General features: G+C 49.2%; 1 protein-coding gene and 1 long non-coding RNA gene across 4 annotated transcripts in view; both read left to right on the top strand.

The window, feature by feature from the left end:
- Window positions 1–18,697, top strand: part of LOC134478855 (uncharacterized) — a 57,638-nt gene that overhangs the window by 14,498 nt on the left and 24,443 nt on the right. The window lies entirely within an intron of this gene.
- The window catches only part of Gpr55 (G protein-coupled receptor 55), a 43,679-nt gene that overhangs the window by 7,229 nt on the left and 17,753 nt on the right, over window positions 1–18,697 (top strand). Inside the window, exon 2 of one of the 3 annotated variants that reach the window (XM_006245495.5) lies at window positions 5,056–16,703. The exons of 1 other annotated variant lie outside the window; for it this stretch is intronic. In XM_006245495.5, the coding sequence (XP_006245557.1) occupies window positions 16,661–16,703 (43 nt within the window). In that variant the 5' untranslated portion in view covers window positions 5,056–16,660. Of the gene's footprint in view, window positions 1–5,055; window positions 16,704–18,697 lie in introns of those variants that run through there. One more of the 3 variants, NM_001427436.1, reaches the window with a different exon arrangement.

Genomic DNA, 18,697 nt, shown 5'->3' with positions numbered 1-18,697 from the left:
GGAGTGGCTGCAGGCTTCCCTCCGAAAGTTTCAGGAGATACTTCTAAGCCTTAGGTACTCCACACGGTCCTCACTCCATTCCCCCGAAGTCCCCTATACAACCTAGGCCTGAAGCCCCCCAGTGCTCCCTAGGACAGGAGCAGAGGAGGACAGCTGGCCAGAGAGCCACATTTCTGCTCTGTCTGCCAGCTACACACCTCGGGAGTATCACGCTATAAGACACTGGCCCACCCTTCAGAACTTGCTCTCAGGCACAGGGTGCTGTCACTTTGTGTGTGTAGGCTGTGTCAGAGTCTGTATTTGCTTCCTTTTAGCCCCTGTACACATACACGAAGTCAGTGCCCTGAAGACACAGCCACCCATTCTGGCTTTTCCTCAGAGCTCACAGCATTCGTAGATAATGACCTTTGATCCCACTGGCTGATGGCCTTGAGTTTGCTGTTGAGTCCTGAGGTTAGTACAGTCCATCAAGTAATACCAACCACGAATTCTGACCCTTTCCCCCACTGGATGTGTGTGTCTTTGAATATGTGCATGTTTGTGTTCATACATGTGCTCATGGTATGCATAGATGTGTGCGTGCATGTAGAAGCCAGAGGTTGATACTGGGTCTCTTCCTCAACTGCCTTCACCTTACTTTTTTGAGACAGGGGCCCTGATGGTACTGGACCTCATCAATTCAGCAGACCTGGTTGGCCAGGAAGCACCAGGCATCTGTTTGTGCCTGCCTTCCTAGGGCTAGGATTACAGATGCAGGCATTTTCCATGGCTTCTGGGGATCTGAACTCAGATCCTCATGTCAGCACACGAGTTTTTAACTGACTGAGTCATAGCCCTAGCTCCAAACTCAGAATCTTAATGTCAAGTGTGGACGCAAAAGGGAGGTGTGCAGAGGGTAGGAGCCGCTCCCTATTGCCAACAAGACCCTGGTAGGTACTTAGGTAGACCCTTTTTTCTCTTTATTTCCATCTGGCTGTAGGGTCCTTGTCTAGGCAAAGGCCAAGGAGTAAGCCCTTGGAGGCTGTGTCTGCTCCAGGCCACTGGCATCCACCTTTCACAATACGACGTCACAGGATTCAAGGGGAACTGTAAGCCCAGAGAACTAGCTCTTTCTGGCATCTGCAAAGATATTTCAGCTGTGGGAGTCCTGGTTACATCAATGAGTATGAGTCTTTCCTCACCTATTTCTGTCCACCTAAGGGTGGGGTATTATTTGAATAAATGAGTATTTTTGTTTTGTTTTGTTTGAGGCAAGGTTTCTCTGTGTAGCCCTGGTTATCCTGGAACTCACTCTGTAGACCAGGCTGGCCTTGAACTCACAGAGATCCAACTGCCCCTGCCTCTGAGGGCTGGGATGGAAAGTGTGAGTCACCACTGCCCAGCATGCTTTACTACTCAGCTTTGGAGCTGCTCGGTGCAGAGTGGTGGTGTCAGGCTGTTGTTTCACAGCGTGGACCTCCTCATGGTGTCCCCCATGTCTTCAGTGAGGTGGGTTGAGCCACCATGTTCTGGTTGCGCCTGTTTAGCTCACCTGGCATCACCTGTGCTCTCCCTTGTGCCCTTCGGAGCATAGCCTTGTCTGCACCCCGGTCTCTCTCTTTTCTCTCAGGCAAAGGGACAGGCTTAGACTCTGTTGTTTGGGGGCCTGTATTAGTTGCTTTTCTCATTGCTGTGGGAAAACAGTTGACAATCAATTGAAGGGTGGAAGGGTTTGCTTTGGCTCACAGTTTGAGGGTGTGGTGCATGGTGGCAGGGAACGGTAGCAGAAGCTGAGGTGACTGGTGTGTGTGTGTGTGTGTGTGTGTGTGTGTGTGTGTGTGTCCATGTGTGCATGTAAAGGCAAGGGGTCATGAATTTGGCTAGCTTATATATACAGTGAGTTCCAAAAATCCTCCTGTCTCATCCTTCGCTCTTCATGCTGGGATTTCGTGCATGTGCGCGCGCGCACGCGCGCGCGCACACACACACACACACACACACACACACACACACACTACTGTGCCTGGTTTTTATGTAGGTACTAGGGGTTCAAACTCAGACTCTCATGCTCTTCACTGACTGAACAATCTCCCCAATCCAGAGTCAATGTTTAAAGAACTCTGGAAGAAGCTGTGGTTTTCCTGGAGTTTTCTACAGACCCCAGGGTGATCTGGCTCTTGTGAGTCAGGCTCTTGGGAAGAAGTCATGAGAGCTTTGTTTTCTTTCATTCCAAAGTGGCATCCTTCCAGAGTCCAAAGAGAACAGGAGGGAGTGCCAGGGGATTCCAAACAGCCCACGGGGGCCAGGGTACAGCTGGATGGGAAGCTCTAGACTCCGTGAGCCTCAGAGGAGTTCTGGAGAGAGTCATCCAAATGAGCGCCTGGAACCTCCATTCCCTGAGTACAGTGGCCTCAGCTCCCTGCCTCTCCTTCAAGTGAATGGTCATGGGGAAATAATAATAGCTCTCTGAGCAATATGAGAGGAGGGCAAGCCATGCTATTTGAGAAGGGACAGAAGACATTGGATTGTCTTGATTTTTTTCCCCCCAGATGTGTCAGGCTAGCCTCTCTCTGTAGCCAAGGATATCTTTGAACGCTTGGCCTCTTGCTTCTACCTTCTGAGTGCTGGAATTGTTGAGTGTGGAGTTTTGTGCTTTGTTTATGGGTGGCTGGGACTTGAACCTATGGCTTCACATATTGTAGGCAAGCCATCAGAGCGACATCACTGTCCCCATATAATCTTAACTATATTATATTATACAAAACAGTTTAAGTGCATGTGTGTGTGCCTGAGTGTATGTATGTGCTCCATGTATGAGCAGGGTTCTCAGAGGTCAGAGTAGGTATTGGAATCTTTGGAACTGGAGTTAACACATGGTTGTGAGCCACATGTGGGGACTGGGAACTGAAACCAGATCTTCCGCAGCAGAAGTCAGTGCTCTTATGTGCTGAGCCATCTCTCCACCACCACTACATAGTCTTTTAAAGAAAACTCATTCCATGGCAGCAAAAAGACTAGCTTTTGCTTGTGCGTGATGTTTTACACAGCCCCCAACTATTAGTACGAGAGTGAGTCTAACCAAATTTCAAAGGAAGCATTTCTATCATTCTATTGAGTCAAATTTCCCCCCATTTTCTTTGGTGGTTTTGGTGAAACCCATTTTCATAGTTGACACAATTCAAGAAATGCATATTACTGTTCTTCTTAGAGGAGTTAAGGTCTTTGCTGCATGATATTGAATACCTGAAATGGGACCTGCTCAATGCTCAGATGTTTATCCAGTATCAAATAAAACACTGTCATCCTAATTTATTATGGGACACACTTTCATATTTCCATTCATAAGACCCAACCAACTTAAATACAGGGTCATTTTATTTAAAGAAGCTGGTTGTATTTTCAAGTGTGTTGATACACTTCTTAGACGACTAAGAAGGGACAAGGAAGGCTAGACAAACAATATTTGGCTTAGGAAAGAGTGAATCAGGCCAGTTTTGTTCACACATTAGCAGCACTGACATTCTAAGTATTGCCTACTTCCCACCTAGCATCCAGCCCAGCATCTTAGCAGCCTTGGGAGGCAAGAGAATGACCTAATGGAATTCCAGAGACTCCGTTCTGATCCGTAACTTAACAAACACACCTCAGGAGCAGTCTGGCCTCATCTTGGAAATGAAGTTTTGTGGGCTGATATCCACATTTTTGTTATTTTCCCTGGTCCTTGAGACAGAACCTGTGTGTACCGTGCAGCCAGCAACATGGTGCCCCTTTATTCCCCTCCCAGGTGTAGCATGTCCCCTGGCTAACCTACAAGTTTGTTCCTCAAATTAGATGGTTCCCTCTCACACCTGCCAACCTTCTCATCAGGAATCTCCATGTACTGGCTGGTTTTGTGCATCAATTTGACACACACTAGAGTCATCAGAGAGGAAGGAGCCTCCGTTGAGGAAACACCTCCGAGAGATCCAGCTGTAAGGCATTTTTTCAGTTAGTGATCAATGTGGGAGGGCCCAGCCCATGATGGGTGGTGCCATCCCTAGGCTGGTATCCAGAGCTCTGTGAGAAAGCAGGCTGAGCAAGCCATGGGAAGCGAGAATCAACACATCTGGTTAGTTATCTTCAGCTAGAAACGGAGCTTGAGGCCCTGAGCGTGTTAAGTACTCAAAATACCCCTGAGCTAAACACACCTCAGGCCTCTGTTGCTTTTTTATCAGAAAGGAAACCTAAGTTGAAAGTTGGCTTTAGCAAAATGGCAGTGAGAAAAACCAAGCCAGTGAGCAGCATCCAGTCATGGCTCTGCATCAGCTCCTGCCTCCACATTCAGCCCTGTTTGAGTTCTTGTCCAACCCTGTTTGAGTTCCTGTCCCAACTTCCTCCAATGATGGACTATGGTCTGGACATATAAGCCAATAAACCTGTTCCTCCCTAACTTGCCTTTTAGTTCATGGTGTTTCATAGCAGCAATAGAAACACAAACTAAGACACTCCCCGGGACCTTTGTGAATTGTAGTTCTCCTGTGTCTGACCCATGTCTTTCTATCTTCATGGTTCTAACATCTCTGTCAGTCTCTTTGATGTTACTCTTCCCTGCAGTTCATTATCCACGCCCTCCTTCCTCTTCACCAGCAATGAAACTCAAGGTCTAATGCTTGTTGGTCAAACGCTGCACCACTGAGCCACAGTCCCAGCACCCAGAGTTTTGCTACTTAAAAATTTAAGTTTGCCGGGTAGTGGTAGTCTGAAAATGTAAAAATTAAGTTCGCCTTTCATCCTAGCTCTCAGGAGGCAGAGGCTAGCCTGGTCTACAGAGTGAGTTCGGGGACATCCAGGGTTACATGGAGAAAGCCTGTCCTGAAAAGAAGAAAGCATTTAAGTATTTACTGTGTATGTGCACAGCACAGTGGCATACGGAGGTGAGGGGCTAGCCTGGGGAAGTCAGTTTTGTCCTTCACCATGTGGACTCTGGTGGTCTAGCTCAAGTTGGGCAGCAAGCATCTTTACTGAGCCATTTCCCTGCCCCAGAGTTTTGGTCACTTTTCACACACATTTCATGAGCTTTTTCTCCTCTCCTCACAGGGATAACTCCCAAGCCTTTCTGCATCTGACACTCTCACTGTATGGATGGAGCATCTTCTTTAGAAACGTTAAACCCTTGGAGCTACTCTCTCTCCAGCCCAATCCTGGGCCCCATGCCCCTTCTCCTGATACCCACCAGGCCCACCCAGCCCTTGCGTCAGGACTCAGAATATCGCAGCACTCTTGGTCCTGCCATGCCTAAGTTGGTTCCTTGGCCCTGGATTCTCCGATTCACTCCTAGAACCACACTCCCTTCTCCTGCACACCAAGCCCAGGTGACACCTTTCTAAGAAGACTGAGTCTGAAGACCGTTTTCTTTGTGTTCATTAGTTATTTCCAGGTTTTTAGTGCTAGATACAGATCCTGAGGCCTTGTGTGTGTTAAGCACTCAAAATGCCACAGAGCCAAACGCACCTCCAGCCTGCTCACCTCCAGCCTGCTCACCTCCAGCCTGCTATTGGTTTTTATCAGAACCGAAACCTAAACCTGAGTGCTGGCTTTGGTCATGTCCTTGGTGACACATTCAGTCAGTCTGGCTCCTTTCGCTTCTACCAAATTCCGTTCTTCTTCTATGAGGATATCCAGCAAGAGCGGTGGTGACTTCATCCTCTGTGTCTGTAGATTCTGTTGCATCACGCTATTTGCTATTTATAGAAATGGAGGGGGATGTCCAATATTACCATAATTTGTTCTTCTTAGAACCAGCATTCCCCCTTGTGGATTTTCCATTAGTCTGTCAAATACTTACAATCTTTCAAGTGCTTATTTATTTGCACAATTTCATTTGTAATAAAAATTCCACTTAAGTATATTTTCTTATACATTGTTATATATGGCTAAAATTTAATAAACTTGTTCTATAAAAGATCCAATCCAAATTAACCCCAGTGGAGTTCTTGCTCCTTGTAGACTGTACCCACAGGGTTCCTTCCTTAGCGGCTTTTATAGGGTCTGCGGCTCTTTGGAAGCCTTAGAGGCTAAAGACTTTTTAAGTACCCTCGGGAAGAACACCCTCAATCTGTCCATGTGTCGTGAAGTGGTCCCCAGGTCTGGGGTCACCCCATAGCGTTGGCTGCCATGAGTGTCATTGTCCCACATTAGCAAGGCCATTGGCTGGTCCTTGCCACTGGCTCAGGTCACGATGCCAAGACTCTGATTCCAACCCCTCTGGGTATCTCTTGAACAATGGGTTCCTTTTCTCCTATGAAGCAAGTGCCTTGGTAAGGAGGGTTTGGGAGGTGCAGTGTCGAGAAGGCCCAGGAGCTCAGCAGTAGGGTGGGTACTAACGAGCCACATGGGGTTCACGAGTGGGTGAGTGGGTTCAGGGTGTGCCTTACTGAGGGCATATGTAACTTTCTGACTTTATGCCTCCCTGATGATTACTGTGGTTGTGTACGTCCTGCATGCCTGCGTCCTTGGGTGTGTGTGTGTGTATGTGTGTGTGTGTGTGTGTGTGTGTGTGCGTGTTTGGTTATATGTTTGATTCTAAAAGTGCGTTTCTGGGCTAGGATATGTCCCTAGGTATGTCTGTGTATATGGTTACATGTGTATGATCGTGTGTCTCTGTGTGTGCACATCTGAGCACAGATGTGTGATTTTGGCTATGGGCCTGTGAAGGTAAAAGGATGATTGCACTGCACAGCACAACTATTCTGGATTCGGGATGGAACAAACTAGGCAAGTCATCTTAATAACCAGAACAAGTGACCCAGTGGAGACCCCCCTGGAATCCAGCTGATAGAGTGTGCCCTCCTGTTGTAGATCCAGGAATCACTCTGGGCCTGGATCTATGCTGGGATGGGGCTGCCTCTAGGCTCTGGACTCCACACTCTGGTTTCCTGAGTGGGCCTACGTCTGTTTAATATGAAGCCTTCTCTGATATATTCCAGACATGTTTATGAACTGGCAACAAGGCCAGGCTGAAGTCACACATAGCCTCTTTGTCTAAGCATGGCACCAGGAGCCTTTTTTGGGTGGTCATATGGTTATGGTGGTCCAGAAATTGGGGTACCAGCCAGTTGTCTCTGAGGAAGAGAAGGATCCCCTGCCCCAGGTTCCAGAGACCTGTTTGGCTCAAGGGTGTCTGTCTTAGTTTCCATTGCTAAGAACAGACACCATGATGAAGGTGACTCTTATAAGGGACAACATTCAATTGGGGCTGGCTTACAGGTTCAGAAGTTCAGTCCATTATCATCATAGAGGGAAGCATTGGCGGTATGCAGGCACATGGGCTGGAGGAGCTGAGAGTTCTGTCTTGTTCCAAAGGCAGCCAGAAGACTGTCTTCTGAGGAGGGCAGAGCTTGAGCACTAGGAGCTCTCAGAGCCCACCCCTATGGTGATGCACTGCCTCCAACAAGGCCACACCTACTCCAACAAGGCCACACCTACTCCAACAAGGCCACACCTCCCAACAGTGTTCTTTCCCATGGGCCAAGCACCATACACCACCTACAAACCACCATAGGAAGGTACTTCAAGGACAGATATTGAGGCACAGAGTGAGTCACATCTTGGCTTTTAGGGTCACCTGGGGATGAGGAGACCAAGAAAAGAGACAAAAGAGAGTTTTTTTCCTATTTTCTTTGTCCTGAAGGTGAAGCGACTAGGATCAGACCCTCAATGCATATGGGTAGACTCATTGTGAACTGGGGGCTTCCTAAAGCTTCCATGACCTTAGCAGGCTACACAGAAGCTGCCTGCTGTATGTTCTGCCCTGTGTCCAGCAGACTTTTGACTCCTACAGCTTCCAGAGCCCCAAACGCTCACTGTCATGGGTCCCTAGGCCTGTTGGCAGGAAATCCTAGGGAGGAAGTAGGAGGAGGCAAGTGGTCGGGAAAAAGTACAATAGCCTAGTTCAGGGGACAAGAGGCCAGAGAAGGGCCAGGGAGGGCCACCCAGAGGTGGGCAGCCAAAGAAAAGTATATAGAGTAGAGAGGAAGCAGGAAGGCAGGCATTGAAGAGCCTATGGGCTCCAACAAGGGAGAGGGCTGGCTGGTGGGAGTTAGGAACCTAGCTGGATGAGGTAGGCAGTCAAGAAGAGGGGGCGCATAAGCAGTGATGGGGTGATCAGAGTGCAGGTGGGTGGAGACCTGAGGCTCTGGAATCTGAATCTGCTCTAGACTCAGTTCTTTTAGCATTTCATAAGGATGTAGTGGACGGGAACAGAGAGACAGAGAATTGCCTGTAGTCTATAGCTGTGCCCACTGCACAAGTGTGGAAACTGAGACCCTAGTGCTTGAGGGTGGGATTGTTTCAGGAGGCCAGGCAAGGATGGGCTCAGGGATGGGGAGAGGCAGGGCTAGTGCAGAGGGAGTGGGCAGCTGGCTGAGCACAAGACATTCAACCCCACCCCCAACTCAGCATGAAGGACTGTCCTCATACTTCACCCCTTCTCCAGTTCAGTGCTCTGGGGGCGTTCAGTCAAGAGGCTTCTGAGAATCCATCTTATAAATATTCATGCCCTGGCTCTTTTCATTTAGAAGTGTAGATTCAATTATTTTAATGAACACTGGAAAGTTTCTCTTCCACAATAGCTTGCTCTTCAAATAATGGTGTGTGCCTTATGTAACAAAATTGGGTGTTCCTTTGTAGATGTCTCTGAAATGTAAGAATTGCATAACCCAGAGGCCCAAGACTTCCGGTCGCCCTAAGTCCTAGAGCACTGAGGACATACTTCCCAGGAAGCCCTTTGTACTCTGGTGACATCCCTCACAGTTCCTCTGCTCTCTGGCTCATGCTGAAAATAACAACTGCTTACTGATGGTGCAGGTGCCCCAGGAAGTTGGGTGGAAGGGTTTCCTTAAGCAGCAGGTGCCCTGGCCAGGAACTAGCTTGATGCACACACTGGCTAGGCTGTAGGACGAAGGGTCAGAGCCTCTCTCTCACCCGGGAAACCAGGTTTGTCTGGTGAGGCTAGAGGATGAAAGTGTCTATGGCTGGTCTGTTAGATGAGGGGATGCCTAGGCTGGGATGGGGCTCAACTTATCCCAGGAAAGGGTACTGGAACCATGACTCTCATGTTGATAAGCTGCAGTCGTCCTGGAGTGTGCTGATGTTGGCTGGAGTGTTGACCCAGACTGGGGATGACCTGAGCAGTGGAAGATTGGGACCTCACTTACAGTCCTGGAGGCCCTCTGAGGCAGAGAGGGACTCCACTGTGCTGTGACTAGGGTGAGGAACTAAACTGCAAAGGTGACAGTAGATCTCATGAAGTCAGTGTGAGGAGGACAGGGATTTCATGGACCTAGAAAAGTGGGATAGAGGCAGGCAACAAGCAGACCAGGTTTGGGCTGTGGCTTATCTTCCTCAATAGTTTGCAGTTGGCAGCCTTTCTTGTGCAGATTTGTGGGGTGATATGTCAACCTTTAGTATAGGTTCATAATGATCAAGGCTCACCCATGACCCCAAACACTGATTCTTTGTGATAAAGCATTGAAAGATCTCTTTTCTCTTGTCTAGAAATGCACAGTAGTGTTGAGAATGTAGCTTGGTGAAGGGAATGGACTTTATATGGAAGATACCAAGGCTTCCATGCCCAGTGCCAGGGGTGGGGAAGGGAGGACCAAACACAAACACAAAACGGTGATGGCTGGGGCAAAGTAGCACACACCTTTAATCACAGCACTTGGGGACAGAGTGGGTAGCAATAGAATCCCTAAGATTCAAGGCCAGCCTGTTCTATAGAGTGAGTTCCAGGACAGCCAAGGTTGCATAGTGAGACTCTGTCCTAGTCACTGTTCTGTTGCCAAGAAGAGACCTTGACCATGGCAACTCTTATACAGGAAAGCATTTAATTCAGGCTGGCTTAAAGTTCAGAGGCTTAGCACATTATGTGTCAGAAATCATGGCTGCATACAGGCAGACATGGCACTGGAAACATTGCTGAGAGTTCTACATCTGGACCAGAAGGAAGTAGGAAGGGAGAGTGACTCTGGGCCTGGCTTGAGCATTTGGAACCCCCAAACCCACCCCCAGTGACACACTCCCTCCAACAAGACCACACCTCCTAATAGTGCCACTCTCTGGTGACCAAACATTCAAAACTGTGAGTCTATGGGGCCATTTCTATTTAAACCACCACAGACCCTTTCTCAAAAAACAAAACAAAACAAACCAAGCAAGCAAACAATACATGTAGTCTTTACTCTCAGACCAGCCTCTCCCCTAGCCTCTGGGAATGCCCTTCTCGCCACTCCTAGGAAATGACCTGTGAGTCGGATCATGTGACAATTGTCTTTCCACGCCATTTGCCGTTGTTTTTCAACAACCACGATGATCTCCCGTTTGACTCATGGTGATGTAAATCACAAGGTTCTCCCTCCTTCCTTTCTTCTCCCGTTCCGTGTCAGCATATTTCTGTGTGTACATCCGTATACAGGTCATACGTCAATCTCCAGTGCCTTCTTCAGTCACTCTGCATTCTCTTCTTAGTTTTGGAGACAGAATTGCTCACTAAACCTAGAGCTCACTGACTGGGGACTAGGCTGGCCCACCAGCAATCTCCAGGGTCTTTCTCTCTTGTCCCCAGGGCTCCGATTGCAGGTGCGCAGGGCATGACTACTCTTTTAATGTGGCTTTGAGGGCATTTAAAGCATGTCCTCTGGCTTATATGATAAGCGCTTTATTGAATAAGCCATCTTTCTAGTCTCCTCTCCTCCCCTTCCCTCCTCTCCCCTCTCCTCTTCTCTCTTCTCCTCTCTCTTTTCTCTCCCCTCACCTGCTCCCCCTTCTCTCTAGCAGGGTCTCATGTAGGCCAGGCTGGTCTCAAATCTGTTAGTAGCCAAGGGTGATTTTGACGTCTTAATCTTTTCCCCTCTGCCTCCCGTGTGCTAGGATTACAGGCTTTATCACCACATCTGGCAGGATTCTGTCCTTTGTTAGGGTCAATAGTTTTCCATTTCATGTGTGTGCCACATCTTCTCATCTACTCATCTGTTGATGGACACTTAGGTAGATTCCACTGTGACTAATGCTGCATTGAGCACATGTGCGCTCTCTCTCTCTCTCTCTCTCTCTCTCTCTCTCTCTCTCTCACACACACACACACACACACACACACACACACACACACCTCTTTATTGCAGTAACCTCATTTCCTTCGGCTTCCAACCTAGCAGAGTACTTGGTTTCTTAAGGGGCTGCTGTAGACAACTGAACCTCAGGGTGTGAATTGCCACACGTACAGAGTGGGGCCACTCATCAGCCCTGCCTCATGGGGCGTGGGGAGGACTCAGTACAGGGTTTTGCTGACAGATACAGTTCTAGACTCTCAGGCACCATTACCTGAGAAGGTCCAAACCACAGCTCTGCATCAAGGGTGTGCGCCACCATGCCTAGCTAGTGTAGTCATTGTTTATTCTTTATGGAGATGGAGACTAGAGCAGGTCGTGACCCCCTTCTCGGGGATGATGCCCATCTAAGGCATGTTACTTGAGCCCCCTGCCTCAGTTTCCTGCTCTATAAATGAAGCCACTTGTAGTGTTCCTGTCCTAGATAGTGTGGAGAATTAACTGACTTCCCTCCCCCGCTCCCAAGGTCATAGCCTATTGGCTAATCCCTAGGACATATAAAGTGGTGGGGCAGCTGTCACCCTCAATGACAACTCCTTCCTTAAGCAGTCAAGGTGGCTTAGTAGAGCCAACTGGAACTGAAGATGAAGACTGAATAGTGCGTTAGAGTAAGGTGTGATTGGGAAGATACTTGGTGACATCAGAGAGAGAGAGGAAGTGGGTACATGGGGGACAGGGAGCAGGTAGTGGCACACCGCACCCACATTAGTAGCAGAGACTCTTCGCCCTAGCCCTGACTCTCCAGTTCTTGGTATTGGAAAAGGATTCCTACCCTTCACCCCAAGATTAAAAAGAGTCAAGATTGGGGCTGGGGATTTAGCTCAGTGGTAGAGCGCTTACCTAGGAAGCGCAAGGCCCTGGGTTTGGTCCCCAGCTCCGAAAAAAAGAACCAAAAAAAAAAAAAGAGTCAAGATTATGTCAAAGATACCCAAGAAGGAAGTGAATGCACTGAGTTCCTATATCTGTGGAGGGTTTGCTAGTGTTGTTGGGGGGTAGCATTTGGTCCCCAGATGGTGGCACTATTTTGGGATGTGGAGCTTAGGTAGAGGAAGTGGTGCCCCCTGACGTGCCTTTGAAGGTTGTACGGTAGCCGGGGTCCCTTCCTTTCTCTGCTTTCTGTCCACTTTGAGGTGAAGAGCTCATGCCAGACAGTCCCACTGTCATGATATTTATCCTGCGTCATGGTCCAGAAACACAGAGGCAAGTGCGTATGGACTGGGCCATCTGTGAGTGAGCGAGCCCAAGTCAATCTTCTTTTCACCACAGATGTCTTTCTTGGTGTTTACCTCCAGTAAAGATTGCAGATGTTCTCCCTGCTAAAGAGCCCAAAGGAATAAAACCTTTGTGAGAACAAAAGCACAAGGTATTGTAACAGAATTAGTGATTTCCAATGGCTAGGCAGGCTGGACATGGTGGCACACATCCTTAATCCCAGCACTTGGGAAGCAGAGGCAGATAGATCTCTGTGAGTTCGAAGTCAGCCTGGTCTAAAGAGCCAGTTCCAGGACAGCAGGACTACACAGACACTCTGTCTTAAAACTAGATAGGAAGGTAGGTAGGTAGGTAGACAGACAGACAGACAGACAGACGAAAGAAAAACTACAATTAATTTTCCTTTAAAAAATGAGTTGGTGGCAGTGACTTTGGCAATGTTAAGCAGATCAGCGGTGGCATCAGAGATGAGAAAATGTGCTAGATTTAGATAGAGGCAGAATCACTGTTTCAGCCCAGAATTCTTTCCACCTCATGTCAGACCTCCCTCAGCTCCAGTAGAAGCCAAAGATGAAGCCAGTGGTGTGAATGCAGGAACATTGACATACATATGTATGCAAGATATTGGAGGCTTCATGCAGTGGGTGGCATGAAGGTGCCAAAGGGTCTGGTGGGCTTCTCTCCCACCATGAGGACCTTGTTAACATAAAACACAGTATTTCCTCGTACCCTGAATTCAGCAGCAGGAGAAACCTTGGTTGAAGTCTATGTTTTCTAGAACCTTCGTTGTGAAGTGTCCCCTCTGGATACTGTGGTCTTTCTGCACCAGTGCAAACATCAGCTTTGAAGAGTTACCTATGTCTGCATCTGCATATTCAGGGGAATCCACACAGGACCATAGCTAGGAGCAGTAATAGGCAGTACATCAGCCAGGCCCCTGAGAGAATTGGCTATCATCATGACACAAGAGCAGGCAGGTGTCACACAGACGTCTGAGTACCTAGAACTTCCTCCTTCGAGCTCTCAGTCAACTTTCCAGGAAGGAAGAGGAGGGGAGGGGCATTCTAAGCCACTGTTGTTCCTGTCTTGACCTGAACTATCCAACACCTTGCTCTCTGTAAGCGGCCCATGTGACCGCTCTCAAGGAGGCTGGACATCTTCAGCCTTCGTTGGTGGCTAATGTTGTCCACCTAGAGGGCAGGGAAGGGGACTTCCCTTGGAGACTTGGCCAAGACTCCAAGGCTGGGACTCCTTGGTGCTCCTAAGCTGTCTGACCACTCATGGGGATCATCTGGGCTTGGGAACAGAAGTGCCACCAAACCTAGGATTTGGAGTAGAGGTGAGGCAAGCAGCTACTGTGTGGGTGTAAAGGGTCCTGAACCCATCTTCCTCCCCTTGCTTCTCCTTCTTCAGTTTATCCTGCCTTCCCTTTGTTGTTGAGCTCCCTCTTAGGGCTGGTACCCTGCTGCTTGTGTTTTGTCTTCCTCAGACACACTCTTTAAAGGAGGCAATGGCAGACTTGCATATATCCATGGGGATGAAGTGTCTGAATCTTCATCTGGGTTGCTGGGTGTTCTTTGTTTGCCCTCTTACTTCATCTGTTTTTCACTGACTTTGAGGAAGCTGCTCCTGCCTGTCTTGGACAGACTGCAGACAAGCTGCCAAAGAGGGAATGGCAAGGGCTTATTGATCGAATGAACTTGTGACCCCAGGTTGAAGATGAGGAAGTTGTCGAGGAGAAATTACAGAGACTTCAAAGGGGGTGGGGCCACCCTCTTGGCTTGCTGGGCTTTCTTAGGAATCAGGGTGTTACTGGTGACTCTGCGACCTTGTCTCAGACACCCCATTCCCACTTCCTGTCCCAATTCCTTCTCAGCATGGCCACTTCTTACTCTGACCTTCCTTCTGCCCCTGAAGGGCAGTACGTGGATCGAGCTCCTGAGCTGCCCCATCCACTGACATGATCCAGATTTAAAGAAGAGCTGGGGGAACACATATGGTTTCCTTTTTATTGGTCAACTTCCAATATGAGGTTCCCGTTCGGTGTGTTTGTTCAAGGTGAACTTTGAGCAGCTCCTACCCCTGGCTGACTGGCTTCAAGCCTCTGCTCTTATTCCCTGCAATCCTTAGACCTCAGCTCCACAGAGACAACCTACCCCAATCCTCAGAGACACCCCCACACCTTGTCTTTCTGACTGCCAAGCCACTGTTCTGTGTGAGAAGGCCACTCGACCTGTTCTTTGTACCTCTGGCCTCTCTCAGCTCCCTGTCTCCCTGCCTGACCACGCTTAAGGTTGGCCCCTAACCCTCTACCCCTTAGGTTAACCCTTCATCTTGAGGTTAAACCCCTGCCAGGGCAAGTCTGTCCCTCAGAGCAGGTGCCGGGCCTCGATGGGTGAATGGAGCAGTGTCAGGAGAGGATGTGGTAGTAAAGCTGCTCTTAAGCAAGCAGTCAGAAGGGCTTGCTTTTCAGCCCGAGAAGGAACTGCTTCCTGGAGAGCTCTAGATGCCTGATGCACCTGAGGAAGTTGGAGGTATGTGCTTGAGAATCGTCTCCCCAGAGCCCCACTCCCAAAGCTCGCTCTTCAGGAAGAGAGGGTAGGATGGATCAAGGCAGTGATCCCAGGCTTAGGGAACCCCCAGGAAAGTTTTTAATTCGTGCCTTTTCATGTTCCAAAGGGATGTGGGGAGCTGGAGAGGGGGCTCTGAGCCATGGGCAGGTCTCTGCCTGACTGCTACAGAGATATTCCATCTCTCCAGGTTTTATAGAGCACTTGGGGGAGGTGGGACAGTGACAGTTTACATAGCCTTATTAAATGTCTTCCTGCTCGTATTTGCCTCATGACCAAGCATTTAAGGATTTAAAGAGCAAGCAACAGAAAGGCTTATTCTTCTTGAAAAGGAATATAGGAAACAGGATGGTAACCGCCCATAATTCCATCTGTATGGTGGACTCGAGGGTAACCTGGGGTACATGAGAGCTCGCTCCCCAACCCATTCCCCACACAGAAAGAAAAAGAAAGGAGCAAAAGCCAAAGGTGTTCGAGCCCTCCTTGAGTAGCAGCAGGACTGTGTGAACTCCTTGCTGGGTTTCCAGACCCATGCTCTGGGTAACATGGTGGGTATGGGACACCTGTGTGTCTGACTCCTGCCTGTCAAGCCTCCATCAGCCCTGATCTTATGCCCTGGTCTAGGCGTTCTGCCTTGTCCTGTAGTCAGGCTATGGCTAGGGTGTGGCTGAGAACACCAAAGGTTCCGCACTTAAGGAAGGTCTGACTCCTAGGGCAGCTTAATCTCTGTGTCCCAGTACAGAGAACGTGCTTGGTGTTACCCATCACATAGCCTGGGGGTGATCGGAATGAAAGACAGTGGGGGCTGGAATGGCTGTCACAGATCTGCCATCGTTGTCACTGAACACTGGGTGCTTGAGCTCCAGAGGACCCCTGCTTCCCACAGAAGGTGCTATTTATGCAGGGAGCACCCGAGTACCAGTATGAATCACTCAGGCCCACCTTAGGGAGTTTCTATTCCTGTAGACACATGAAAGTCACAGCATGCATGGTCTATAAAAATAGACTTACCTTGATACTCAGAGGACCTCGCCTGGCTCCTCCTGGCACAAGAACTGCAGTCAGCTTGGCTTTCCTAATTGCCTGGATCTTATGAGGGCTCCCTGCAGAGCCTCCTGCAGGGTCTGGCTCAGCTTTCCTTTGAAGAAGGGCCCCAGGGAAATGTCTGCTCACCATCATTGCAGACACCTGTGTGGATCTGACATAAGCCCAGACTGGATCACGAGGGCTGGCTCATATTCATGCTCTAAATATGAAGTTTTCCATTAATCACTGTCCTCTCTGACTGGTGGTTCCCTGTCCTGAACCAAATGGGCTAAATGTCCTGGCGACCCTCCTCAACACCTCTCTATTCTTGAGTGGTGCTCTTGTGAGAGAAGAAATCTTCTCACACCTGACAGCCTACACTCCTGATCCTCATCCTTCACATTCATGCCCTCCCTCCGTTCTTGACTCTTATTTTTTTGGGTGCTGAGTGAGTGTACATCTAAGCGGACAGAAGAGAGTGGACCCCCTTTTCAGAAATTCACTGTCCTTGCCTAACATTTTAGTTCTGCTCAGAGGGGTGTGGACTGTGCCCACCCCCTTTCTGGGCCCCTGAGGAACAGCCCCTAAGTCAAACAGGTTCACTCGGGAGCTGCCTAGGAGTCTCTGACCCCACCCCTGCACCCACCCCCAACCACCAAGGAAGTTCAGGCTCAGAGAGGGGAAGTGGCTCTGCCCAGAGCTTGCAGGTGGCTGAGTCCTGAAGGAGAAATGACACCTCAAAGCTTAATCAGCTGCATTGGACTACCTACAGGTAATAACAGTCTCTTGGCCATTTAGAGAAACTGAGGCCCAGTGCCTCTGAGCTGACCTTGCTTTCCTGAAGGTCTGGGCTCTGTCCATACCTGTCCAAAATCAGTGGGTTTCCCCATGTAGCAGGTGACCAAGGAGCGCTCTCCGTGACAGCAGCAGCCTGCAGCAGGCAGACCTGGTTTGTCCCTGATAATTGGTGACATTTTTCTATGAAGCCTCAACTTCCTCCTGATCTGAGTCAAGGTTGCAGGGTGGGGGAAGCTCACTGTAGGCAGTGAAGGAGTCCTCCACGGCCATCTTTGCTTGCGTGCCACCAATCTCCTCTGGCCCACAGTCCAGTCCCCTGAAATCTGGCTGGGAAATCACCAAGCACCAGAGACTACATATTCTCAGGAGCCCTACAACCTCCAGGCAAGAGGCTCCTGACAAGCCATGGGTGGGTGGGGGAGCAAAGTACCAGCCTCATCATTTGTCCCCCTCCCCCTTTACCTCTCTTGGGGTGGAGTAGTATCAGTCCCTTGACTGGGCTCTTGAGGACAGTAAACGATGGGGTCTGCTTATATCTTGGTGAGCAAGCGATCAGCTCAGACTTCTGTCCTATAAAGTGATTGTTCTTAACTCCAGCCCAGCATCTCCTGGAGAGTCCGGAGTGGAGGGGAGAACACATCACCTTTAGAGCTTTGAAAATTCTACATTCTTACTCACTTGTAAGGTCAGGTCAGAAAATGTCTGCTGGTCTGTCCTGGACTGGGCTTTTGTGCTACTCAAGGTGGGGGTAGGGTGGGGGCACGGTTGTGCAAAGTGTCACCCAGAACCTCATGGAAGGTTCTTCTCATCTCTAGATAGCTCCCCTAAGGGGTCAATAGTCATTGCAACAGATCAGCCTGGCTGCCTGGCTGCCTGCTGCCTGCTACCTACCTGCTTCCCTGCCTTCCATTAATTAATAAGACCCTCTCGGGGACCAGTTTTGTGTGGGTTGGGGATATAAAGGCAAAGAAGACAGGGTTCCCTCATCATTTCACCACTACCAGACAGCAGGGACATCTGCCTATTGCACAGAGATGATTCCCTACTTGACTTCAGAGGGCAACTCCTGTGGGATGACCAGGAATGCTGCTTCCCCTACCCTAGAAGTGTTGAGGCCTGAGTGCTTGAGTGTGTGTGTATATATGTATGTACACATTCATGGATGTCTGTGTGTGTGTGTGTGTGTGTGTGTGTGTGCTCTTGAGTATGTATGTATGTATGTATGCATGTTCACATTCATGGACTCCCCCTTTCTCTCCCCCTCCCTCTCCCCTCCCTCCCCCATCCCCATCTCTGTCAGAGGTCAATGTTGAATGTCTTCCTTAATAGCTTTCTGCCTTATTTTTTTTGAGTCAGGGTCTCCCGCTGAGTCTGAAGCTCACTGACTTGACTAGAGTGGTCAGCAAGCCCCAGGAGTCTTCTTGTCTCTGTCTTTCCAGACCTGGGATTATAGGGAACCACACGTCTAATTTTGTGTGGGAGCTGAGGCTCTAACTTGAGACCTCTTGTTCATAAAGCAAGCATTTTACTGACCATCTTGTACCCTTGCACTCTGGTTTGCAGAGGCCCAGCTTTGGCAGTCATTTCTGCTGCTTTGGGTTTGGGGTTTACATTCTCACTTGGGAATCCCAAGAACACCAGGGCTTCAAGCAAGGAAACTGGACGGGCCAGCACTGGTCAAAGGAATGCTTGGCCCCCCTCCAGCTGAATTCCTGAAGCCATACCAGTTGTGCTCTCCCATGATCTAGGGTATTATCTCAGTCTAGACCCCTGGAGGTCTAGAGCAGTGAGTGGGACTGGTGAGCTTGCTGTAGTATGGGGGAGGGGACATCCTCTTGGCCTGTAAGCATTCGTGTGTGCGTGCAGTGTGCCATTCCTTTACTTGGGATGTTTGGAAAATGTGGGCCACTTTAGGGAGCCTTACAGCTTGGATTCTCAGTCTCAGCTGTGAAGATGCACCTTCTGTCT

The sequence above is a fragment of the Rattus norvegicus genome, chromosome 9, assembly GCF_036323735.1.
Source record: "Rattus norvegicus strain BN/NHsdMcwi chromosome 9, GRCr8, whole genome shotgun sequence".
Classification (NCBI taxonomy): Eukaryota; Metazoa; Chordata; class Mammalia; order Rodentia; family Muridae; genus Rattus; species Rattus norvegicus.
Note: the sequence above shows the minus strand (reverse complement) of the source record. Positions and strands in the feature narration are given on the sequence as shown.